Source organism: Rhinopithecus bieti, unplaced genomic scaffold, assembly GCF_001698545.2.
Source record: "Rhinopithecus bieti isolate Rb0 unplaced genomic scaffold, ASM169854v2 scaffold_7438, whole genome shotgun sequence".
Classification (NCBI taxonomy): domain Eukaryota; kingdom Metazoa; phylum Chordata; class Mammalia; order Primates; family Cercopithecidae; genus Rhinopithecus; species Rhinopithecus bieti.
Genome location: NW_016805589.1, coordinates 2725389 through 2752191, shown reverse-complemented (window position 1 = coordinate 2752191; position 26803 = coordinate 2725389). Strand labels below are relative to the sequence as shown.

Here is a 26803-nt window from a genome sequence, read left to right as displayed (position 1 = left end):
TTAAGGGCTGCCCAGCTGGGTTTCAGATTTGCATGGTGCCTGTGGCCCTTGGTTTGGCCAATTTCTCCCATTTGGAACAGGAACATTTACCCAATGCCTGTTCCCTCATTGTATCTTGGAAGTAACTAACTTGCTTTGGATTTTATAGGCTCATAGGTGGAAGGGACTTGCCTTGTCTCAGATGAGACTTTGGTCTTGGACTTTTGAGTTAATGCAGTAATGAGTTAAGACTAGGGGACTGTTGGGAAGGCATAATTGGTTTTAAAATGTGAAAAGACATAGAATTTGAGAGGGGTCAGGTGCAAAATGATTTGGCTCTGTGTCCCCACCCAAATCTAATCTTGAATTGTAACCCCCATGTTTTGGGGGGAAGACCTGGTGGGAGGCAATTGGATCATGGCGGGAGGTTTTTCCATGCTGTTCTTGTGATAGGGAGTTCTCAGGAGAGCTCATGGTTTAAATGTGGCAGTTTCCCCTGTGCTCTCTCTCTCTCCTGCCGCCATGTAAGACGTGCCTTGTTTCCCCTGCCCCTTCCACCATGATCGTAAGTTTCCTGAGGCTTCCCCAGCCATGCAGAACTGTGAGTCAATTAAACCTCCTTTCTGGATAAATTACCCAGTCTCAGGTAGTATCTTCATAGCAGTGTCAGAATGGACTAATACAGGATAGTAATGAAGATTACAGAATATGTAGATCAAGAAGTGCTAAGTAAATAGCAGCTATTATTATGTAGTCAAATTGAGTGTATATATTGTGGTACTTCAGTGTCCTTTAAATTGAGTAACTAGAAATTTGTTGGCTTTCTCAATCTGCTCACATCAGATGACATGTTATTTTATGCCTATGCTTTTTTCTGGTTAATAGATATAAATCTATTCACTCAACTTCTATTTACAAAACTGGTAGTGTGGCAAGACGTCTCCTTTCTAGTTAAGTATAATATTAAGTTCATTTTACTTAAATTAACTATGGTTTGGGAAATGCTTTTCATATCATCATGCATGGCCAACTTGATACTTTAGTGGGACAGTATATTTCAGAAAAAACAAATGCATCCCCCAAAATTCTAGGGTTGAATACATTAGTCAAATATGTAACAGTGTACTTCAGAGTTCCTCTAAGGGCAGAACTCATGGTATGAATATACAAAACACTCATATTTATACTTTTGTATTTTTGAAATGCAGTCTTCATGTTAATTTAGCATTTTAATGACCAGCATGACATTATCTTAATAATTTGGAATGCCAATATGTTCATTTAAGACTTAATATAGTAAGTATCTGAAGAAAAAAAATGGAAGTGACTGAATGCTTTTGTATCTCTTAATTATAATTTGTGCTCCACTGTGATATGAAGGATAGAAGAGGCAAAAACAGAAATTAACTTTGATGTTTAACCTTACCTTACGACTGTTAAGTGGCCCACATAATCTTAAAAAACTCTGTCAAGCTTAATGGATGTTACTCTGCAGGTCCCTGCCAAGCAGCAGTCATAAGGTTATGAGGCACATGGATTTTGGAATTAGGAAGAGCTGAATTCAGATCCAGGTGTTGCCTTATAATGTGACTTTGGGCAAATAAAAGGCCCAATTTTTGTATTCTTACCTGTAAAATGGACTCAGTAAAAAATATTTGAGATAATTTATTTACTGTACCTAGCCATGCAGCTTGACACACAGAATTACAAGTCAGTAGTTTCCAATATGATTATTGTGAAAGGGATATTTTGTTTCACCTACTGAAAACAAGTCAGTAGTTTCCAATATGATTATTGTGAAAGGGATATTTTGTTTCACCTACTGAAAACTTTTCAGTCTTAAAATTTTATCTAATTGGCCGTATTGGAGATGTCTGCTGTATAACTTTTATATAATTTTAAAAACTCTTTCCTCCTTGATCTTCTAGGGATAAGCTTACCAATATTTTCATTATTTACTAAATATAGCAGCCCCCACTCCTTATTTATGGAGGATAGGTTCCCAAACTCCCAGTGTATGCTTGAAACCACCCAAATCCTATATGTATATTGTTTTTCCTATACATGCATACCTATGGTTAAAGTTTAATTTATTAATTAGGAACAGTAAAAGAGTAACAGTAACTAATAATAGAATAAAACAATTAAACAATATGCCAGCATCACTAATCTTGTGCTTTAGGGCCATTATTAAGTAAAATAAGGGTTGCTTGAACACAATCACTGTGATACCATGGCAGTCCAACTGGTAACAGAGATGTGGTTTGGCTGTGTCCTTACCAAAATCTCAACTTGAATTGTATCTTCCAGAATTCCTATGTGTTGTGGGACGGACCCAGGGGGAGGTAACTGAATCATAGGATCTGGTCTTTCCCTTGCTATTCTCATGATAGTTAACAAGTCTCACATGATCTGATGGGTTTATCAGGGGTTTCCACTTCTTTTTTCTCCCAGTTTTGGGTATGTCATCACAAGCATGAAAATGGACTAATACAGTAAACTGGTACCAGTAGAATGGGTGTTGCTGAAAAGATACCCAAAAATGTGGAAGCGACTTTGGAACTGGGTAACAGGCAGAGGTTGGAACAGTTTGAAAGACTCAGAAGAAGACGGCAAATGTGGGAAAGTTAGGAGCCTCTTAGAGACATGTTGAATGGCTTTGATCAAAATGCTGATAGTGATAGGAACAATAAGGTCCAGGCTGAGGTGGTCTCAGATGTATATTAGGAACTTGTTGGGAACTAGAGCAAAGGTTACTATTGTTATGTTTTAGCGAAAAGACTGGCAGCATTTTGCTCCTGCCCTAGAGATTTGTGGAACTTTGAACTTGAGAGAGATGATTTAGGGTATCTGATGGAAGAAATTTCTAAGCAGCAAAGCACTTAAAATGTGACTTGGGTGCTGTTAAAAGCATTCTGTTTTAAAAGGGGAACAGCATAAAACTTCAGAAAATTTGCAACCTGACAATGCAGTTGAAAAGAGAAACCCATATTTTGAGAAGAAATTAAAGCTGGCTGCAAATATTTGCGTAAGTAGCACGGAGCCTCATGCTAATCCCCAAGACCATGGGGAAAATGTCTCCATGGCCATGTCAGACACCTTCAAAGTAGCCCTTCCCATCACAGGCCCAGAGGCCCAGGAGGAAAAAGTGGTTTCATGGGCCAAGCCCAGGGTTCTCATGCTGTGTGCAGGCGAGGGACTTTGTGCCCTGTATCCCAGCTGCTCCAGCTATGGCTGAAAGGGGCCAAAGTAGAGCTCAGGCTGTGGCTTCAGAGGGTGGAAGCCCCAAGGCTTGGCAGCTTCGACATGGTGTTGAGCCTGTGGGTGCACAGAAGTCAAGAATTGAGGTTTGGGAACATCCGCCTAGATTTTAGAAGATGTATGGAAACACCTGGATACCCAGGCAGAAGTTTTACTGCAGGGCAGGGCTGTCATGGAGAACCACTGCTAGGGCAGTGCAGAAGGGAAATGTGGAATTGGAGCCCTCACATCGAGTCCCTACTGGGGCACTGCCCAGTGGAGCTGTGGGAAGAGAGCCGTCATCCGCCAGACCCTAGAATGGTAGATCCACCGATAGCTTGCACCATGTACCTGGAAAAGCCGCAGACACTCAACCCCACCCTGTGAAAGCAGCTGGGAGGTAGGCTGTACCCTGCAAAGTCACAGGGGCGGAACTGCCGAAGACCATGGGAATTCATCTTTTGCATCCACGTGACCTGGATGTGAGACCTGAGGTCAAAGGAGATCATTTTGGAGCTTTAAAATTTGACTACCTCACTGGATTTCAGACTTTCATGGGCCCTGTAACCCCCTTTGTTTTGGCCAATTTCTCCCATTTGGAACAGCTGTATTTAACCTCTGACACTGCGTGGCACCCCCTGCCCCCCCCCACCCTTGTGTCTAGGAATTCACTAGCTTGCTTTTAATTTTATAGGCTCATAGGCAGAAGGGACTTACTTGTCTTATCTCAGATGAGACTTGGGACTGTGGACTTTTGGGTTAATACTGAAATCAGCTAAGACTTTGGGAGACTGTTGGGAAGGCATGATTGGTTTTGAAATGTGAGGATATGAGATTTGGGGGGACCAGGGGTGGAATGATATGGTTTGGCTGTGTCCTCACCCAAATCTCAACTTGAACTGTGTGTCCCAGAATTCCCATGTGTTGTAGGAGGGACCTGGTGGGGAGGGGGTGCGGTAATTGAATCATGGGGGCTGGTCTTTCCTGTGCTATTCTCATGATAGTGAATAAGACTAACAAGATCTCATGGGTTTATCAGGGGTTTCCACTTTTGCCTCTTCCTCATTTTTCTCTTGCCACCACCATGTAAGAAGTACCTTTCACCTCCTGCCATGATTCTGAGGCCTCCCCAGCCATGTGGAACTGTAAGTCCAATTAAACCTCTTTTTCTTCCCAGTTTTGGGTATGTCTTTATCAGCAGTGTGAAAACAACTAATACAGATGACTAGTAAGGGACTAACCGCCAGGGAGCGTCTCCAGTGTGGATATGCTGGACAAAGGGATGATTCACGTTCCAGGGCATAAGATCTCATTACTCAGAATTGCACAGAATTTAAAACTTATGAATCGTTTATTTCTGGAATTATTCCATTTAATGTTTTCAAACTGTTGTTGATTGCAGGTACCTGAAACTCTCAAAAGTGAAACCACAGATAAGTGGGGAGTCCTGTACCTAAAATTATTCCTTTAAATTGTTTCAGTGGATTTGTAGGGACCTGAGTATGAAGTGAGAGTAGCAGCATGAAAACCTGAGGGAAATTTAGATAGCAAAAGAAACTCATCTAGTATACTGGCGTGACAGAGGAACCAAGACGTTCTCATGTTAATGTGATAATGTGAGAATCTAAGAATTAAAGAATTAAGCCTTTGACTTTGAGGGAAGGAAAGGGTAGTGTGGCTTTAAATCAGGTTGAGATTGGTTTGAGGGTTCTTTTTCCTTCCTTTATATTGATATGAATATAGACACAACTGTTCTGCATTTCCATTTGTTTTTATAAATGTCTTTGTAGGACTTAGGAACTGCTAATTATGGAATATAAGATATACATTAGTTTGAGGAACATTTGAAAATTAGGTCAGATGACACAAATTGTCACACAATTTTAAGACAAATGTTTTTACCTATTTGACCTAGTCTGGCAATCCCTATTTGGGCAGAAATCTTCATTTGCAGGTCATGATTGGAAGCAGGGACAGAAAAAAAATGCCACCTTTTTTGTATTATGTTACCAAGACATCAAACCTACAAAGTTGAAAGCATTATTTCTCAAGTTGAAGGCCTGAATATACCTCAGCTTCTCAGTTCTGACACTTTGTCATAGTGGAGAAGGAAGAAGATTGCTTAAGAACACTGATGTTGGTGTCAAAAAGACCTGGGTTTGAACCCTGACTTTACTAGTTACTTAGGTCACTTTAGGCAACTCAACTTTTCTAAATCTTGTTTCCTCATCTGTAAATGCTGAAAATAGTACCCACCTCATAGGTCTATGGAGAGGATTAAATGGGATAATCTATACAAAGAAAGAGCTTGCATAATAGTGCCTAGTAATAGTGAGGTTATACCTGTATTCTGATTATAATCTCATAAATATTTACCATGTTGTCTCAGAGTTCTTTTGCAAATAGATAAAGATATAAAGTATAAGTAAGCAAAATAAGTGAACATATACTGAAATTTTACAAGACGCTGGTGATACGGAGAGACCCAAGACATGGGCCCCTAAAAGAAATTATTGATAGAAACAGGATACATATACATCAAAAGGTAACATAGGATCATCTGTGCAAAGTGCTATATGGCAGTGTTTTAGGAAGTCTGGAAGCTGTCATGGATCAGAAATACCATGGTGGACACTTCAGACAAGGAAAACAGATCTTAGCAAAAGCTACTTCTATCATAGGTCCTTGATAAATATTTTAGGATCCAGGATCCATGTAGTGATAAAGAAACTACATGGATTATGTAGGGGAGTGAGAAGACATATGACTGGAAAAATAAAAAAGAACCAAATTGTGGACCATATTGAGCTTGTACTATACACAGTGGAGGAGCCCTTCAGATTTTTAATCATGTTGAGAAAAGAGTTTTAGCAGTGTGTGGGGATAGAATGGAAAGAGAAGCCAGTGCTAGAAGGACTACTTAGTATCAACCATTGCAGTGGTCAAAGCAAGAGGTGAGGGAAGGCATACATTAGAATGGCGGCAGTCAGAGTGGATGGGAAGGAAAAGGTCCTGACATAGTGTTACACAGAGTAATAAATAGGATGTGGAAGATGGGTTAGAATTGGCAAAATCTCTGCATGTAAGTCTGGATTACTAAACATAGTGAGAGCAATTCAAATCTCTCTAAGAATCTAATAAAATATTTAGAAATAAGTTACTGTTGTGCTTGAGGTGAACACAAATGGCATGTCAAAGATGCTCGAGATACCTTGCTGGAAACAGGCAACAACTTCACCATTGTCTCCAACATGTTCTTGCCTTCTTTGAAGATGTCATGTTCATAATTCTGAATGTCTGAACCATCTATTATCCTTGTATGCTCTTACGTGTGAGGAACCATAAGGTGGGAACAAAATCCAGTCTTAATTCTAGAAATAACCATGCAATGAAAAAGTTTTCAGTCTTTGTTCTTACCATACTTGTTCTTGGTATTCTGTTTACCATTCAATGTACTATTATTGCTTCTCCTTAAAACTCTCATCCCCTAATGCAAGCCTGAGCAAACAGGACTGAGAACACAGCCTGAGAAGGGAGTGCTTGGGGTCTCAAGACTTACTCTGTTTTTCTCCATCTTTGACACTTGGTTTGAAGAACCAAAAAGGATACAGCTGTTAGGAAGTAAGTTACCCAAACATAGTGACCAAACAGTGGATTAATTCTTCCAGTGAGAAAGAAATACGTTATTTCTGTGAAACAGATTAGACTTTAAGTAGCTTAGATAACATGATTATATTCTCTCTACAAATAAAATACACAGGACCTAAGAAACCCTTTATAGATCCAAGTGTTTCCCTCTCCACTTTTCTATCCCCAAACCCACCTTGCAAGATATGGCCAGCTTATTTGGAGTTAATTAAATCAAGACCTTCGTTTTACAGACAAGGAAACCAACCCAGAGACATTGAGTACTAGGCCACTGGTGTCTTACAGGTCTGAAAAATCCTTTACTGAAAATTCTCTTAATCTATTAATGTATAGGTTTTGTTGCTGTAACCCTCTCCCCAAGAGGAGTGAATATAAATGATACAGAGTTTGGATGGCTACCTTAATATGAACCTAAAGTTGAAACCAATACAAACCTCTCTCAATAAATGCAAAGCAAAGAGAATAATCAGTCTTTTTTGGCTTGTTAAATAAGATAAAACGTGTTCTGCTAAAACCATTTAACAGAAATATTGTGAAAGGTTTCCCCTAAAGCATTTTTCTATTTGATTTGAAAACTATTCCATAGCTTATTATCAAACAAATCAGTAATCCTTTAGCTAATGCAGAGATAAATGGGCAGTCAGAAAACATAATCACCTGGTGTATGCAGCTGAGTATTTACGTTTTTCCTACTGAACAAAGATAAGAAAAGTGCAGGTGACTTTAATGTGTAAAAACTACCTTTTAGTGTTAGCGCTAGAGGGAAAAAGAAATTACTGGCTCAAGCCAATCCTGTACTTGGTAACTAAGCTGTATAGTCCATAGATTGGCTTCAGCCCTGTTTTGAATCTCTTTTTGGACTTTTCTTGAGTGGACTGTTTAGGGCTGCTTCAGTAGTGCAGTTGTTGCATTTTTAAGCATAGTCTAGAAGGTTTTAAAATGTTTCTGGTCCTTTTTTTTTTTTTCTTTTCCACTTTATGTTGCTTAAAGCTTTATGGCCAGGTTTTCTCATCCTCAACATTATTGACATTTGAAGCTGGATACTTCTTTGTGGTGGGGGCTGTCCTGTGCCCACAGGATGTAGGATGGTTAGCAGCATACCTCGCCTCGTCTCCCTTAGATCCCAATAGCATTTCCGCCACCGTGATAACCAAAAGTGTTTTCAGACATTGCCAAGTGTCTCCTAGAGAGCAAAATTACTCTCTGTTGAGAACTGCAGTGTCATGGTATTTGCACAAAAACTGACAAGCCAATGGGAATATACCCATTCTATTGGTAGTTGTAAAAAATTAATCCAGTTATAGCAGCTGTATTTCTGGAATTTTTTTCCATATTAACACTTGCTTTCTGAGGTGGTATCTTTTTTTTTTCCTCCCAAGTTTCTTGCATTACACTGAAAAATTGCCGATTAATTCACTTAAATTGAAGACTAAGCCAATCATGTCATTTGGGTAATAGTTTACCAACTCTGCCCCTTTCTCTGTCAGGGAAAGCCTCTAATTTAGTAAGCAATACTGTATCCTTTTGTCAAGTACATTACCACTCCTATTAGCAGTAGGGCAATTGAGATTGAGAAAGGTTAAAAGGTCACCGAGCTATTACATGGTAGAGTTAAGTTATGAATTGTAGCCTGTCTGGTTTAGAGTCTTCACTTTACTAGTCTCCATAACAGCAATTCTTCCAGTGTGGTCCATGGGGCCCTGGGAGTCTCCCTTGAAAGGGCAGACTATTTTCACAGTAACACACACTTTATTTGCCATTTTATTATGTCAACATTTGCACTGATAGTACAAAAGCAAAGATGAGTAAAACTGTTGGGATCTTAGTATACAGTAGTTACTGTATTCACTGCGATGCACTTAAAATGTTTGAAGAAGCAAAAAAAATTATTAATTACATTAAATTTCAACCCTTAAATACATGTGTTCTTTCTCATGTCACTGTGACAAAATGAGAAGATGCATAATCCACTTATATCACATATAGCATTTGATAGTTGTCTCAAAGAAAAGTGTGTATAAGATTAAACTGTGAGTTAACCCCCTTTTTCTCATGGAATCCCATGAGAGATAAACTCTGGTTTTCAGCCTTGGGCATTTGGCGATGTTTTCCCAAAAATGACTGAAGTAAACGTAGCACTTTAAGGAAAACAACTTAAAGTATTTGTTGCCAATTGACAAAATACAGGTTTCAAGCAAAAATTAGAATTTTTGAAGACTTGTATCTGCCACTGTGGGCTTGACAAATGTGACTCTTTTCTATTATGAACTATGTCAACATTTGAAAGATCTGCATAACTCAGTGAACCAGTATTTTCCAAATGACGAATGCATGATAATAGAAAATCATGCATGGGTAAAAGATACATTCAAAGTGCAAGATAGACTAACAGATTTCAGTGTAACAATCAAAAGTTCATTGATAACAGTTTTGGATTCCACATTGCAATACTAAAACCTTTAAAAAGCTAAATTGTCAAATGTTGGTGTAGTATCAACAAAAGGAAATCTATAATTACCTGAACTTAAGTTTCTGGAGGACTATTAACCTTCTGCAGGCTCACAGGGAAGACTGTAGCACTTCTTTTTCCCCGAGATCCTCCAGGAAGGAAGAAGAAAAGATAATCCTTGGGGGTAGGGTAGAAACCTATTGTGTGATGATCACAAGTATGTAACAATGCTTTATATAACTCTAATATATATAATCCACACAAACCCCCTAAAATGGCACTAATAAGGGAATAGACTCAAAGAAGTTAAGTCAGCTAGCCACTGTCACAGCTATTAGAGCACTGGAGCTAGGATTTGAACCCAGATTTGTCTGTATGTAAAGCTGATTCTCTTCGTAATAGTACTGAGACACAAGAGGCGGCTACAAAATACTCTGATACTCCTTCCTAGACCAGAGTTTCAAGGTTTGTTATCATTTGTAGCATGATACTGGATCCTCACAGTGCCTTTCATTCAGGTGCCACGAAACGTCTGCCTGAATGAATGGGTGTAATTTACCTGCACATTTTACATGCTTCTCAAGGTGTGTGATTAACTCATAATCCATCCATGACTTTCACCCGTAATCCTCCTTGTGGCAATTGCTTTGCTTGCGAGAAAATTAAGTAGACATATCTAGCTTTATGCATGGTTTTCTCTCTCTGAACTCTAACATAAGCTCAGCTTCAGGAATTATTCGGTTTCCACTACATTTGCCATTCTGATTGGGAACCACCAGCATTCAGGTATTCACCTGGAACAAGGCATTTTGTTCCAAGGGTTCTTCACTTAAAAGCAAGCACCCTAGCAATAGTTCATAATGGAACTTTTTAACATTCTCAGAATGTTTGGCATAGCTGTGAACACACATTGAGCAATCAATAACTATTACAGATAATGATGCCCTTAAGACCAGGACATTTTAGCTTTCCCATTCAAAGAGGGTGAAATATGCACTCTTACTATAGTGTACTTTTGGTTCCTTCTGCCATGTATCCTTAATAAAAGATGTCAATTCCATATAGTTTTCTCTTGAGTTCTGACTGTTTTATTGTACCCTAGCCCTTTTAACAATATCAAACTTGCAACTGAATACCATTTAGCATTCATCCATTTTTTCCAATGGTGTTCATTATAGGCCATCTTAGTCCTCCTATTTGTATGACAAAAATTGATTTTTTTCACCGATATCTATGGTACATCTGGCAGCTTTCCATGTACTCAGTTCTTATCTGATGTAGCCCAGAATGACTGCCTGAAGGGATGCCAAAAGCCTGATTAAGGTTCCAGATTTTTAGCTACTGTATTATCAATCCATTTGTTCATTTCAGTTTTACTTTCCCTTGTCATCTGTAGCTTACAGTTGAGTGGCCTAAACATGTTTTGCATATATTCCAATATCTAAGAATTTGGGAAATACGGTCCTAGGATTTAGACTTAATACCACCTTCCACTTATATAATACTTACTCATAAAATCTTCAGTGTTTCTGAAAAAGAAAAAGGAACATGAACATGTATTGAAGCAGGAACTTGTAGTAGATTTTCTTTGTGTTATCTCATTGTCACAACACACACACAGGTGATACCCTTCCCAGTTTACTGATGAGGAAACACAGGGTCAAAGTGGTGGATACCTATCCAAGGTAACAGAAGCTGTGAAGTGGTACAGTTGGGATCTAAAACATGTCAACTTCACCATAGATAGGCTCCCCAATCAGCCACCTGCCACGGCCTGTATGACTGCATCCAGGGGTGATGACGTCATTTTCACAGGGTTATTGAGAGCTGAAACTACAAAGTACTACAAAGTATTATTTAAAATATAAATACATACTATATATGCATATGTGTGTATATATAATTCCTTGGGGAAACATTTCAGAATACCGTCCTAACCTTTAAACAATGCACTCATTTTCTGTAAACTAATATACAAACAACTGGTTGGTTCCTAAAAATAGCTGTCAGGTGACAGAGATTGGCTGAGCAAGAATAGGAGTATCTTCAGAATAGAAGCCAGAGAGGTTTTTGCTTCCCCAACACATTGTTGCACCATTCCCTGTTCCAGGACCTTCCTACTTCTCTGTAAAACTCTGGCCCAAAGCAGCTTCTCTACATTAGTCACAAGTTTCCATTAATCAGGGGTGGCCTGTGCTGGACCTACAGCAGAGTCATTTCAGGTTACTCTCTTCTGTTACAGGCTTTCAACATATAGTCAGTCCACTTACCCAAATCTAGCAGGGAATCAATGCCTTGTAATACAGAAGCCTCTAGAAATTCTTCTTAACAGTGTTCAGAGAACAATGTGAAACCCTGGGGCCTTTTCCCAGAATTAGGATGGTGGGAATGCTGTCCTGGTGACTAAGGCTGTTAGGTAAGCAGACAGTTGGCAAGATTCAGGAAGCTTCATTTGAGGACAGAATTTAGGGGGAGCATTTGAATTTACTGGCTTAATTACTTAAGGGAACATTTATAAAAGAAATTGTCATTCTACAATTATTACCTTTTGACTTTTATTCCTAAAGAGAACAATAGCAACAAAATATGTTACTTGATAAATGTAATTTATAACCAGACTGATAACTAGAAAAAATTTTTGTTACTTTGCTCTGTGAATTAGTTTAAACATATTTGTAATTGAGATTTACTACTGTTATTGGCTGAAATAAATAAAAGAAAGCGATAATAAAGGATAACAGAGACAACTAACACCCAATTTAAGTTTATTTCTAAGTGCCATCTCTTTTAGAGAAAAGGCAAATTAAGAAAAGTTTAGAGAGTGGTACTAGTATGTTTATGGACTTGTATAGATGATAAGCAAAACAGACTTTAGTATGTAGAATTCCAGAATCAGCAGGTTGCCAGCATCCATGTTTTTGAAGATTTGCCTAAGAACACAACCAAAAATGGAATAGGCAGTCTCTAATTATAAGCAGAAGGCTACAAAATCATTTTAGCTGCATAATACGGTTCTAGTTCTAAAGTCAACACGTAAGAGGAAAATTCCTTAGGAAGATACAACACTGAAAACCATTATATCATGTAATATGAAATGCAGTAATTAATTTTCCTCCAGTAATAAAAGATCACTGTTTCGTTGGTTTATAAAATACATCTTTATCCGCAAATGTAGCAAAATGTTAAGAATTGGTGAATATTGGTAAAACTATATATCTATTGTACAATTCTTTCAACTTTTCTTTGAGATTGAAAATTTTTAAAACAACAAATTATCTTTTAAACACCTAGTAATCACTAGACTGGCACTCTTTGTGGTGAGAAAATGAAAAATGTTAGAGACTAGTAAAAGAAGCAGATTCACATTTCTATCTTTTTATTCAGGCCAAATAGTCATAGAGTGGAGTGGGCAGAATGGAACTCACTTTTGAAAGCCTAGTGCTTTGTCCAGTCTTACTACAAGCCAGACAGGAAGGTTATAGAAAATGTTTCTGGATCAGTCTTGTCTGAGTCATATGAAATTGTGGTTTCAGCCAAGATGATATTAGGAATTGAGAGACACGGGACAAAACTTTTAAGATTGTAAAAACATTTTGACTCTAGTGGGAAACATGAGTAGAACTGTAATGACACTTGATTGAATTTTAAAAGATGCCTGTATAAGATCTTAAATTAGGAAAAAAATTATGTCCTAAGCAATTAAAGGCATAGGAGGCATCTTTTTGGGATGATGGAAATATCTTCTGTCCTGATTGTGATAGTAGTTATGTGAATATTTAACAAAAGCCATAAATTATAGATTTAGAAAACAGTAAATGTTATTGTGTGTGACACCTTAATAAAGGTGATTATAAAAATAAACAAATCGAACCAGAACCACACCATTCTATTTTGGAGACACTTCAAAAGAAATGACCTCATTCTTAATTTTGTTTAAAGAAGATTATAACATGATTTGAATATATTTAGATAGGATATTTTAGTGCCTGCTAGCACTTGAAGCCAGAGGTCAGTGTGCGCATTCTGACTATGAAGTGAAAAGCTAAGAGAACTGTATTTTGATATTTCTTTGACAGTTAAATCATAACACTGTTCTTCCCCTTCTTTAGCCCCAGCATGAGACCAGATGTAAGCTCTCCTCCATCCAGCTCCTCAACAGCAACAACAGGACCACCTCCGAAACTCTGCCTGGTGTGCTCTGATGAAGCATCAGGATGTCATTATGGAGTCTTAACTTGTGGAAGCTGTAAAGTTTTCTTCAAAAGAGCAGTGGAAGGTAGTGTGTGTTTTGAAGAGTTTTATTTTTCCTCTACTTGGTTTTCATTTCTCAGGGTGGATTTTGAAATTTCCATTATATGCAAAGCCCATGAAGGCTAAATATCAGTTAAGAGGGGAGAGGAGGGTGGTTTCTAGGTCCTCTAATGTGCAGTAAATTATTTAAAACAACAACACAAAAAGATCTAGAATAAAATAGAAAAGTATAAGTTGATGCCTGGGAGTTTGGTCAGGAAGCATAAGGTAACACTATAAGAAAGTACTGTCATATGAAATGATGGTGTTAAGTTTCGGCATAACATAATGTTCATTGCATTAGAAATATGGGCTTTAACTTCCATAAGCTAATAGGTTTCAAAGTCACCACCTATACTGGCCTGGCAAAAATGTGAGACACAGTGAGAACTGTGACAGGAAAAAAAAGACATTCATTTCATTTCTTATTCATTTTTTTTCTATTAAGCCAGGGCACTGTGCTAAGTGGTGTAAATACCAATAAGACCTGATCCTTACCCTCTGGGAAGTCACACTCCACTGAAGTGAAAGATGGGTTAACAGTGACAAGGTGCAGAGATTATAATTCGGAGGAGGGAGAGAGAAACTCGACCTGAGGAGGTCAGGAAAAGTATTTTAGAGAAAGATATTTCGCTATATAAATGTTGTGTTAATATAAATCTTACTTTGTTATGGATTCAGACTGCTGACAGGGCAACAGCATTATCTCCCTAAAGGAGAAATTCATTCCATAGCAAACCTATTAGAAGAGAGTCTAAAATTTCCTAATATTACCAGTGACTCCTCTTGGAAAAAAGAAAGTCATATAATTTAGTTATTTCTAAAGTTTGAAAGCAGTGTGGCCTAAAGCTGTGATTATATTAATTTTTAAAGAAACATATTTATTATTCATTCACTCTATGAGGATTATTTGTCTCATGTTGTGTTTGCATATCCATGAGAGTTAAATGAGTCATTTTCTTTTGTTTTACTTTTTAAAACATTAGCAAATTATAAAATTACTCATATTACACCACAGAGATTACAAGGATGCCAGCTTTGGCCAGTGTAGTAGTCCCACCTATTGATTAGGGTCAAAAGTAAAGCCCAGCCCTGCCTAGTGCAATGCTCCTAATAAAGTGGATGTTATTTAACACATACGCAAAAGACGGAAGCATCTTCGTGTCCTCACTTTACTACTCACTTTCTTAACTGCCTAAGTATTTCCATGATATAAATGCAGTGATAATAGTAAGACAGTCCCTGACTTAATGATTTTTCAACTTTTATGATGGTGGGAAAGTGATATGCATTCAGTATGCTCCTCAACTTACAGTGGGGTTGCCTCCAGGTAAACCCATTGTGAATTAAAAATATCTTAAATCAAAAAATGCACTATTGACTTATAATGGGTTTATCTGGATGTAACTTCGTCCTAAAGGGCATCTGTACTGTATGTAATAAATACTGACAAACTGATTTTTGAAGGTGAATTTCACAATGAAGCCTTAAATATGGCTATTAAAAATGTTTACTTTCCTCCATTTGAATTAAAATTGTTCTTTAAAATGGTACAAATTCAGATGCTTATAGAGACCAACTACGTGTCATTTTGGCTAAATGTAATACAGTTGTGGGGAGGAGGGCACATGTTAGTATTAGAGATTGCACACATGCCCTACCTAAAAGCATCCAAGTGCAATTAGAACAGAAAACAAAGCTAAACATACCTCCCTTAGAGAAGACCAGTTCAGGCCATATACCCTCTGTGCTTAATCCCTGCTTTAAAATTAAATTCCCATACTTGTTTTTAGGTAAAATTTAATTGACTATTAGCTATACTCTTAAATGTTTGTTATTTAAGTATTTAAGTGAAGTATGATGGTGAGATTACATGATTAATAAGAAAGGTTAAATTGTAGAATATGTTAAGTTTTTGCTCTGTTTCTTCCTTTATTTGGATTTTAATGTTCTCAAAGGCCCTTTACAGCTCTGCAATTCTGCAGTCCTTTGATAACCTAACTCAGCAATTCTGTTTTTCTATCCAGACACAACAGAAATATGCCTTAAAGCCCAGATACATATTTTGGAACACTTTCTTAGACAATTATAAAGATGCAACTTTTATTATTTACATCATACACTTAGCACTCCATTCTTAATACCTGCTAGAATTATAGGTTATCCCTCAAAATTGGCATTGTATAATATGGTTATTAGCAAGTTGTTGCACTTTATTTGGAGCTTTGCACTAGTCAGGGGTGGGCTTTACTCATGACTCTAATCAATAGGTGGGACTACTACACTAGCCAAAGCTGGCATCCTTGCGGTCTCTGTGGAGTAACGTGCGTAGTATTATAATTTATATCCCCCGTAACAAATGAGCCAAGAGAGGATGTGATCAATGCAGCATAACTACTCTCTTTTATTATCTGATTTCACATATAACATGCCATCACTTCTGCCGTATTTTATTGGCCACATAGACCAATCCTGGTGAAGGACGGAAAGGGACTACACAAGACCATGCATTCAAGGAGGCAGAGATCACTGGGGGCCATCTTGGGAGGCTGGCTACCACACCTACCATAAATAGAAAACCAGAATTACTTGCCAAAAATAGATTTTAACCACACAAATAAATACCATGTAAATAAAACAATCTCACAAAATTTCAGCTGACTTGAAGACTCATCTTTCTATCAGTTAGAAAGGCTACTTACCAAGTAGTAGAAGACATAGGAACTCCAAAATAAGATGTCTCATTGTCTTATCAGAAGGGTTGTCAGGAAAATGGGCTGGGCACTGTGGCTCACACCTATTATCCCAGCAGTTTGGGAGGCCAAGATGGGAGGATTGCTTGAGACCTGGAGTTTGAGACCAGCCGGAGCAATATAACAATACCCTGTCTATACAGGAAAAAAAAGAAATTATCCAGGCATCGTACCTGTAGTCTCAGCTACTCAGGAAACTAAAGCAGGAGATTCAGGCTGCAATGAGCTATGACACACCACTGTACTCCAGCCTAGGTGACATAGCAAGAACTTGTCTAAAAATAAATAAATAAATAAATGAGTCAAGGAATGAATGAATGGATTGACAGGAAATGACTATTAGTTGTACGTGGCCATGTGTTGTGAAATAGTGAATACTAGTTAAAACTCCTCATTTTATAGATAAGAAACAGATAGACGTGTCCAACTTCATGCTAATAACCACAAAGGGCTATTTTTATCTTATGAGGGTACAGTGCCTCTGATCCTATAGCTCAGAGTCTTAGCTGCACAAAAGACATACCTGGGGCCGGGTGTGGTGGCTCACGCGTATAATCCCAGCACTTTGGGAGGGTGGGTGGCTATCACAAGTTGTCAGGCAGATCGAGAACCCATTCTGGCTAAAACGGTGAAACCCTGTCCCCTACTAAAAATTCAATAATATTTAGCCTGGGCGTAAGGTGGCGGCACTCTATGTTCCCTACAGCTACTCGGGAAGGTGTCTAGGCAGGCCAGAAATCGGCGGTGAACCGGTTGAGGGGACGACTTGCAGTGAGCTTGAGATCACGCCAGCTTTGCTTATCTGTTCTCAGTCGTGGATGGACACATGTCAGGACTCTCATCCTAAGACTCCATCTCAAAAAAAAAAAAAGACATACCTGGGATAAAGAAATCAATATTGGCATAATGTGCACATCCTGACATTTCAGTTGGATATAAACAAAACTTTGGAATTTTTCATTATAAGTGGGTGATTTTTTTTTCTATTTTTTTCTTCTGTTAACTGTGGGACAATGATTTAGAGATTCCTTATAAGGTATAACTTTTTTGTATTATAACTGCTTGAACAATGGATGTATCCATTGATCCTACTTTTGCTTTATAGGAGATAGAATTGGGTTAGTGCTTCCATTTTGCATCCAAGCAAAGAAGCTGGGAAACTTATAGAGTACAAAAAGAAATTGAAACAGCTGGTACAGATATTTGGCATTGGAGAGCAGCTCTGAACAAAGGTGAATTATAGTCCAGTCGTCAATTTTGTGGCCTATTCTTTACAAAGAATTGAACCTGATACAGTTAACCATCTACCCCAAACTATTATGTGTTTAAAACACAATCTGTCAGCCGGGCACAGTGGCTCATGCTTGTAATCCTAGCACATGGGGAAGCTGAGGCGGGTGGATCATGAGGTCATGAGATCGAGACAATCCTGGCCAACATGGTGAAACGTTGTCTCTACTAAAAATACAAAAATTACCCAGGCGTGGTGGTACGCACCTGTAATCCCAGCTACTCAGGAGGCTGAGGCAGGAGAATCGCTTGAACCCGGGAGGCAGAGGTTGCAGTGAGCTGAGATCATGCCACTAAACTACTACACTCCCAGCCTGGGCAACAGAGCAAGACTCCAATTCAAAAAAAAAAAAAAAAAAAAAAAAGAACCACCATCTATCAAACTGTTGAAAACACAGTTTGTCAAAAAAGTAGTTACCCTTGTTGGGTACTGGCTGGATTGGGCAGAAAGGGGGCTTGTTGGGGTACTGTTCTGTTTCTTGATCTGTTAACCTGATTACATAAAGGTTCTTGGTTTGTAAAAATTTATTAAGTGGTTCACTGATGATTTGTGTACTTTTTTTTATATGTGAATACTGCAGTAAGGTTTTTTATTGCACTGTTTTCAGTTTGTTGAACAGAAAAAGGGAGATTCTTTTTGTTGTTGATCTCTCGACCTCATAATGGCAATGTGGGCAAGAACATTTCCCTAATCAATACCTGTGGGTGCCTTGGTTACATTCCACTGGAAACAAAAACAGATAGAGGCTCTCCATAAAAAATATCTTTGAAGACCTGTGAAACTTTAACAGTGCCTTTTATTCCATATAGGACAGCACAATTACCTATGTGCTGGAAGGAATGATTGCATCATCGATAAAATTCGAAGAAAAAACTGCCCAGCATGCCGCTATCGAAAATGTCTTCAGGCTGGAATGAACCTGGAAGGTAATGTAAATATCTGAAAGCAATTGTTTGTCTCTGTAGCTTATAAAAATTTGTCATTTTACTTTTGAAGATACAAGTAAGCAGATGTAATAATGCTTGACTAGCATAATGTTACTGCTCAATAAAAATGGGAACTTTTTTTTCATGAGTATGTCATATTCTGTTTATCCACCAGTTCTTACACACACTGAATTCAGTACAGCCAGACTATATACGAAGAAAGGAAATTATATAATAATGAAACTTATACAACATGCAGCAACTTTATTATTCTTACTCCTTTTTTCAGCCTCAAAACTATTCCCTAGGGTTGGGAATGTTTCTGTATCATACATATTTACATGTCCATTTTTCTGTTTGCCTTTTAAAAGCACACCTTTTACTTGGAGATCTATGTTTTATTACAGATCTTCAAGAGGGGTGTGGGAAAAAAAATCTCAAGGAAGAACTGGATGGGTTTTGTTTTGGTTTTCAAGTAAAGAAGAAACCTGGGCCGGGCGCAGTGGCTCACACCTGTAATCCCAGAACTTTGGGGGAGACCAAGGCAGGCAGATCATGAGGTCAAGAGATCGAGACCATCCTGGCTAACATGGTGAAACCTTGTCTCTACTAAAATACAAAATTAGCTGGGCGTGGTGGCATGCACCTGTAATCCCAGCTACTCAGGAGGCTGAGGCAGGAGAATTGCTTGAACCCGGGAGGCAGAGGTTGCAGTGAGCCGAGATCATGCCATTGCACTCCAGCTTGGCGACAGAGCAAGACTCCATCCCAGGGGGAAAAAAAAAAAAAAAGAAACCTGAAACTAGTTATAAGTTAGAGTTTGATATCCCTGTTTATATAACAAGTTGTATAATTAACACTGATCTCAGCATTAAAAAATTTTCCTCTGAAAAAAGTTTGGAATTCTGCTGTGGTTGAAATTGTAAGTTCTGTGAAGGTAGTGTGATCAAATAACACATATGCTTAGTATTTATTGTGAGATTAGCACTTTTATTCAGCAAATACGCACCAATGAACCAGTCACTAGATATAAAATGAGTAAAATAGTGCCTGTATTCAAGTAGTTTACTGGCTAGTTAGGTTGCAGAATCAGTCACAAAATAGCATGGCACACCATAGAGAGCATAAGGCCACAGGAACAAGCGGAAGGTCACCTATTTCCTTGGAAGTCAAGGAAGAAGTAACATTGAATTTTAAATCTATAAGCTGAGTAGGAATTAGATAGATGAAAAATAAGGGCAGAGACATGATCAGATTTGTATTTTACAAAGACTAATCTTACATGGAGAGACCAATTAAATGAATATGGCAGTCCTCCAGATAAGAGATGGCAGGCAGTACTGAGAGAGAATGGAAACCATGTGGTTCTTTTTATGATTATGATGATGATTATATTTTAGAGACAGAGTCTAACTCTTGTCACCCAGGCTGGAGTGCAGTGGCATGAACATGGCTCACTGCAGCCTTGAACTCCTAAGACTGAAGCCATCTTCCCACCCTATAGGGTTACAGATGTACACTACCACACCCAGCTGATTATTTTTTTAATTTTTGTTTTAGTTTTTTGTAGAGACAAAAGAGTGTTGCTATGTTGCCCAGGCTGGTGTCTAACTCCTGGCCTTAAGTGATCCTCCCATTGTGGCCTCCCAAAGTGCTGGGATTACAGGTGTGAGCCACTGCAACTGACCTATGTGGTTCTTTTGATAGGAGAGACTAATTGTTGGTGCTATCTAGCACACACTGTTTATGTACATCTTGGTAAATAGAAAATAGATTTATGGGTATGACTATGAAGAGTCTAATTCCCCAAACTACACACACAACTCTATCTAGGTTTGCCCAGGCTATTTAAACTTAACTGCAGAGTGTCAGCATGTTAAACATTGATTTACATAAAATGATAACTGCCCACTTTCTTGTAAATGTTATAAAAACTGCAGAGATTAACTAAAAAATGCACACAGAAGTTTGCTTTAAGTTCCACAAGGGTAGTTTATTTTTGTTATAAATAAATACAGTATTCCCCACTTTCTTAGATACCAGATCTCTGCCCAGATTTTACCCAGTTTCATCTTGCTGCTTTCTGATCTCCTATGTATGTAATATACTTTGACCATTTAAATATATATTAAGACACTTGAGTTTTTAGTGCCCTTTGGGTTACTTTCTCTGGTCCCAATTTTCTCTAATCTTCATTTTTTCATTTTAGCTATTTTATATTTAGAAATAGATTTTGAATGAAGCTCAAAGGACAAACCCAAATAAAATTTTGTTGTACCTCTAATATATTGTGGTTGCTTACCCAGTAACATTTTTAGATGCTTTTCTGAATACATGTGAAGGTTAAGATCTTTGGAGCTTTAAGCATATTATGTTTTTCTGGGCAATTTCTCCCTATCCAAACTACAAGGGACTTCTTTCATCAAAACAAAAAAGATACATCAACTACAAAGTAATGATTTTGATGGACTAGGCTACGAAATTTGTCCATGCTTTCCTCCCTCTTACAGTTTAATAGCAATTGCAGTGCCCTTTGCCCTTACTGCACTAGAAGATGACCCAAGGCAGTGACTGACATCTGATTTTTCTATTAATTATGCCATCACTGTCATTTCCAGTTGAATCTTTTGTTGGACATCAGAAATTTTTCTTACATGAATAAAATTTAAGCATACAATTTAGGCTGCAGTTTCTCAAAATATTGTATTAAAAATAACCAATTATATGCTCTTGTAAATTGTCATTATAACATATCCAGTTAGTGTAGAAATTGGCATTTGTTAAAAACTACTACATGTTAGTCTTTGACATACATTCTTCTACTTTTGGACCCTCATATTATTAAAACACCTTTGAGTAGGGCCATGATTTACTTTATATCCATTTTTATACTACGTAATAGAAGAAAATTCTAACTTGTTATTTCATACTATGATATGTACTGTGTGGCACATATCATATAGTTGATCCAGTTCTACTTGTAGATGAATTGAAAGAAAGGCTTAAAAAAGTTCTTAGGGTTTGTGTGTGTGGTTTTACTGTAAAAGTATCATTTTTGTATTGAACTAACCCCAGTATACATAAAATCTGTATTTGGCCTGGTATGTATGTTTGCCAGGAATCTTTGGCAGACCCTAATACTTACAATATAGATGAGCCATGTGTTTCACACTTTTTTTTTTTCTTTTACAACCTTCAGAAATATTCTCTTGTTCATCAGAGTGCTTCCCCTAAGCCAAGAAGTTTCAATGATAACCCCAGAGTAACTTTGCCCAAGTCTCTCCATAAATGTAACTTAGGACTGCAAGTGGTGTATTTTTATACTCTTGCCCCATACCAAGTAAATCTCAAGATTTATTTTAAGGGAGTGGCCTTCACTGCTTCAAGTGTCTAGCATTGAAGAACGGATAAGATGTTTAATGGTGATCCTAATTTTTTTTTTTAACTTGCTTGTTTTCTCTTGTAACTAAATGTTTTTATTCATTTCCTTTTAAGGTATATTATAATCAATCCAAAGTATGGCTTTGTTTTTAGTATAAACAGTCAAATGAAACTTACAGTCTTATGGCATTATCAGATTTATTACCAAATATTATTTAACTATTTTTTTAAGTTAATAAACCCAATCTAGTAGTTTCTCTCTTATTTTCAACTTATATTTTAGATTCTGGGGGTACATGTACAGGTTTGTTACTAAGATACATTGTATGATGCTGGTATTTGGAGTACGATTGAACCTTTCATCCAGGAAGTAAGCACAGTACCTAACAGGTGCTTTTTAACGTGTGCCTCCCTTCCTCTGTCCCCACTCTTTTATTTCCCAGTGTCTGTGGCCATCTTTATGTCTCTGCGTACTCCATGTTTAGCTCCCATTTATAAATAAGAACACAGTATTTGGTTTTCTGCATTAGTTCATATAGGATACTGGCCGCCTGCTACATCCATGTTGCTGCAAAGAACATGATTTCATTCTTTTTGTGTCTATATAGTATTCCATGGCATATAAATACCACATTTTCTTTATCCAGTGCACTGTTGATGGGCACCTGGGTTGGTTCCATGTCTTTGCTATTGCAAACCGTGCTGCAGTGAACATATGGGTACATGTGTCTTTTTGATAGAATGAATTATTTCTCTTTGGGTATATGCCCAGCAATAGGATTGCTAGGTTGAATGGTAGTTAAACTCTTAATTCTTTGAAAAATCTCCAAACTTCTTTCCACAGTGGTGTCATTGTGGTTTTGACTTGCATTTCTCTGATGATTAACAATCAGCATTTTTTCATATGTTTGTTGGCCCCTTTTTTTTTTTTTTTTTTTTTTTTTTTTTTTTTGAGAAGTGTCTGCTCATGTCCTTTGCCCATTTTAATGGGGTTGTTTTGCTTGTTAATTTAAGTTCCATATAAACTCTGGATGTTAGGGCTTTGTCAGATGCATAGTTAGCAAATATTTTCTCCTATTCTGTAGATTGTCTGTGATAGTTTCTCTTGCTTTGCAGAAACTCTTTAGTTTAATTAGGTCCTATTGTCAATTTTTGTTTTTGTTGCAGTTGCTTTTGGGGATTAGTCATAAATTCTTTCCCAAGGCCAGTGTCGAGAAGGTGATTTCCTAGGTTTTCTTCTAGGATTTTCATAGTTTGAGGTCTTACATTTACATCTTTAATCCACCTTATTAATTTTTGTATGGCAATAGGTAGAGGTCCAGTTTCATTCTTCTGCACATGGATAGCCAGTTATCCCAGCACCATTAATGTAATAGGGAGTCTTTTTCCTATGGCTTATTTTTATCAACTTTGTGTAGATTAGATGGCTGTAGGTTTGTGTCTTTATTTCTGGACTCTATTCTGTACCATTGTGTGGGTTTTTTGTACGGATACCATGCTGTTTTGGTTACTGTAGCCTGTAGTATAGTTTGATTTGGGGTAATGTGATGTTGCCAGCTTTGTTCTTTTTGCTTAGGATTGCTTTGGCTATTTGGGGCATTTTTTGGTTCCATATGAATTTTAGAATGCTTTTTGCTAGTTCTGTAAAAAATGACATTGTAGTTTGATAGGAATAGTACTGAATCTATAAATTGCTTTGGGTAGTATGACCATTTTAACTATACTGATTCTACCAGTCCATGAGCATGGAATGTTATTCCATTTGTTTGTGTCATCTCTGATTTCTTTCAGCAGTGTTTTGTAGTTCTCCTTGTAAAAATCTTAAACTAACTTAGATGCATTCCTAGGTATTTTACTCTTTTTTGACTGTTATAAATGGGATTGCATTCTTGATTTGTCTCTCAGTTTGAATATTACTGGTGTATAGAAATGCTACTCATTTTTGTACATTGATTTTAAATCCTGAACCTTTACCAAAGTTATCAGCTTTTTGGCAGAGTCTTCAGGGTTTTCTAGGTATAGAATAGTAAGTGAAATGAGATCATTTGATTACTTCTTTTCCTATTTGGAAGCCTTTTATTTCTTTCTCTTACCTGATTGTTCTGACTAGGATTTGGAGCCTTTTGGCAGAGTCTTCAGGGTTTCTAGGTATAGAATAGTAAGTGAAAAGAGATCATTTGATTACTTCTTTTCCTATTTGGAAGCCTTTTATTTCTTTCTCTTACCTGATTGTTCTGACTAGGATTTCCAGTACTGTGTTAAATTGGAATGGTGACATTGGGCATCCTTGTCTTATTGCATTAAGGGGAATGCTTCCAGCTTTTGCCCATTTGGTATGATGTTGGCTGTAGGTTTGTCATAGAGGGCTCTTTCTTATTTTGAGGTATGTTCCTTTGATACCTAGTTTGGTGAAGGTTTTTATCATGAAGAGATGTTGGATTTTATCGCAACTTCTTCTGCATCTATTGAGATGATCTTTTTTTTGTTTGTTTATGTGGTGAATCACATTTATTGATTTGCGTATGTTGAACAAGCCTTGCATCCCAGAAATAAAGCCTACTTGATTGTGGTGAGTTAACTTTTTGATGTGCAGCTGGATTCAGTTTGCTAGTGTTTTGTTGAGGATTTTTGTATCTGTGTTCATCAGGGATATTGGCCTGTAGTTTTGTTGTTGTTGTTGTTGTTGTTGTTGTTGTTGTGTCTCTACCAGGTTTTGGTATTAGAATGATGTTTTCCTTGTAGAATAAGTTAGGGATGAGGCCCTCTTTCTCGATTGCTTTTTAAGAATAGTTTTAGTAGGATTAGTACCAGCTCTTCTTTGTACATCTGGTAGAATTTGGCTGTGAATCCATCTGGTCAAGGGCTTTTTTCAGTTGGTGGGTTTGTTATTACTGATTCAATTTCAGAACTTGTTATTGGTCTGTTCAGAATTTCAATTTCTTCCTGGTTCAATCTAGGGAGGTTGTGTGTTTCCATTTCCACATACATACTTACTCCAAATAATGGCTTTATATATACGGGGGTTAGCTGAAAACAAAAATGATACTTTCATAGTAAACTCCACCCCCGCCCCGACACACACACGCGTAAACCCTAAGATTTTTTAAAGCCTTTGTTCCAATTTATCCATTTCCTCTAGATTTTCTACTTTGTGTGCATAGCGGTACTTGTAATAGTGTGAAGATCTTTTTTATTCCTGTGGAATCTCTTGTAATGTCATCTTTGACATTTCTTATTGTGTTTATTTGGGTCTTCACTCTTTTTTTCTTTGTTAATCTAGCTAGTGGTCTGTTAGTCTTGTTTATCCTTTCAAGTAACCAACTTTTATAAACTAGGTTTTAAGCTAAGTAAGATTTCTCTACTTTTATTAAGGAGGAAGTAGCGTTACACCACAGATTCATGAACACTTCTGTGGAGCTCCTATATTGACTGCTAATCTTCTATATGCTCCAGTGGGTCAGGAGTTTATATAAAGTAAAGTTGCATTGACTAAGTCGCTTATAACATAGTGATTGCTTAACTAAATGATTCAGTTCAGTTAACTCCTTCCTGAAGATATTTTGAAAAATTAATTAGTATTATTTCTTGCTTCAGTCAGTACGGCACAATTGGGTTCACTTGTACGTACTTCTGAGCTGTATTCAAAAACATCAGTTTTCTCATTTAGGACTATATATAAGTAGTGAGAAATTAATTACAAACTGAGTCATAGAAAATGTTTTTGTTTAATCCTCCAGCTTGTTACTCTTTCTTCCTTGTTCTAATGTGAGTAATGCATTCTAAACCATTTAAAGTTATGACTAATTGAGGTTTTCGCAGTACTGTTTTAGTGTATTGATTTGGCACATGTGTGTTCTCTTTTACATTGTCAACAGTACATTTTATGATTTGGATCAAGATTTCACTGGGATACTTCTGGTGGTTTAAAGAGTTTCTTTATGTATTGGTGTCCTTCCTTTTTAAAATTTTGTCACTCCTCTATTAAGTTGCAATATCCAAATTTAAAATATTCTAAAAACATGTTCTCCTGCAAGTTGAGGTAATGATAGTTGTTATATGGTAATTACTATAATATATGCCAGGAACTGTTCTAAGCATTTTACATATTTAATTCTCACAACAACCCTGTGAGGTAGGGACTAATATTATCCTCATTTTACAGAAGGGGAAATGAAGAGTCAGGGAGTTAACTTGCACAGATATCCAGCTACAACATGGCAGAACCAGGACTTAAACCCAAATATGCTGATTTCAGGTTTCTGCTCTTTAGTCCCGTATCATACCATGCCTCCAATAGAGCATGGTAAACTAATTAGAATAGTTCTATCATGATTCTGTTTCTGTTTTGAAATATTAACTAAAAATTTTTGAATTTCTCAGTACACCATTTATTATAGAACACAGTAAGAATGGAACCATTCTAACATTGGACATTGAGATATCGTTCCCACCACCATATCTGTCCTCCACAGACTATATGGTGTGTCATTTTAAGGACAGAGGATCTAAAAATGATTTTTAAAGGTGATTTACACTTACTCTTCCCTTTGCAAAATGGTTTGTATCCCTAATAATTTGAACAGGTACATTTCTTCTTTGATATAAATTACATTTCTTGCCTTTCCTTGGAGTTCTGAGTACTTTCCCTCTGAGAGAACAATGTAATTCTTATTTAGTCACTAAAACAAAATAACTTCAGGAGTATGAATAAGTCTACTAAAAGTCTATAGGATCCATGTTGTAGTTTGATTAGATGGTTCCATACCAAGTAAAGGTAAAAGATAATTAATTTATATATAATATGAAAATGGATACTTTAGGTTTATAGAGTAATCAATATAAATCT

At 37.2% G+C, this 26803-nt stretch overlaps 1 protein-coding gene across 7 annotated transcripts in view; it reads left to right on the top strand.

Annotated features, from left to right (window-relative positions):
- Nucleotides 1–26803, top strand: part of NR3C1 (nuclear receptor subfamily 3 group C member 1) — a 125864-nt gene that overhangs the window by 78598 nt on the left and 20463 nt on the right. For 5 of the 7 annotated variants that reach the window (XM_017872976.1, XM_017872975.1, XM_017872978.1 and 2 more), the window contains 2 exons: nt 13426–13595; nt 18460–18576. In XM_017872976.1, coding sequence (XP_017728465.1) covers nt 13426–13595; nt 18460–18576 — 287 coding nt within the window. The remainder of the gene's footprint in view (nt 1–13425; nt 13596–18459; nt 18577–26803) is intronic. The other 2 variants (XM_017872980.1, XM_017872979.1) reach the window with 1 other exon arrangement.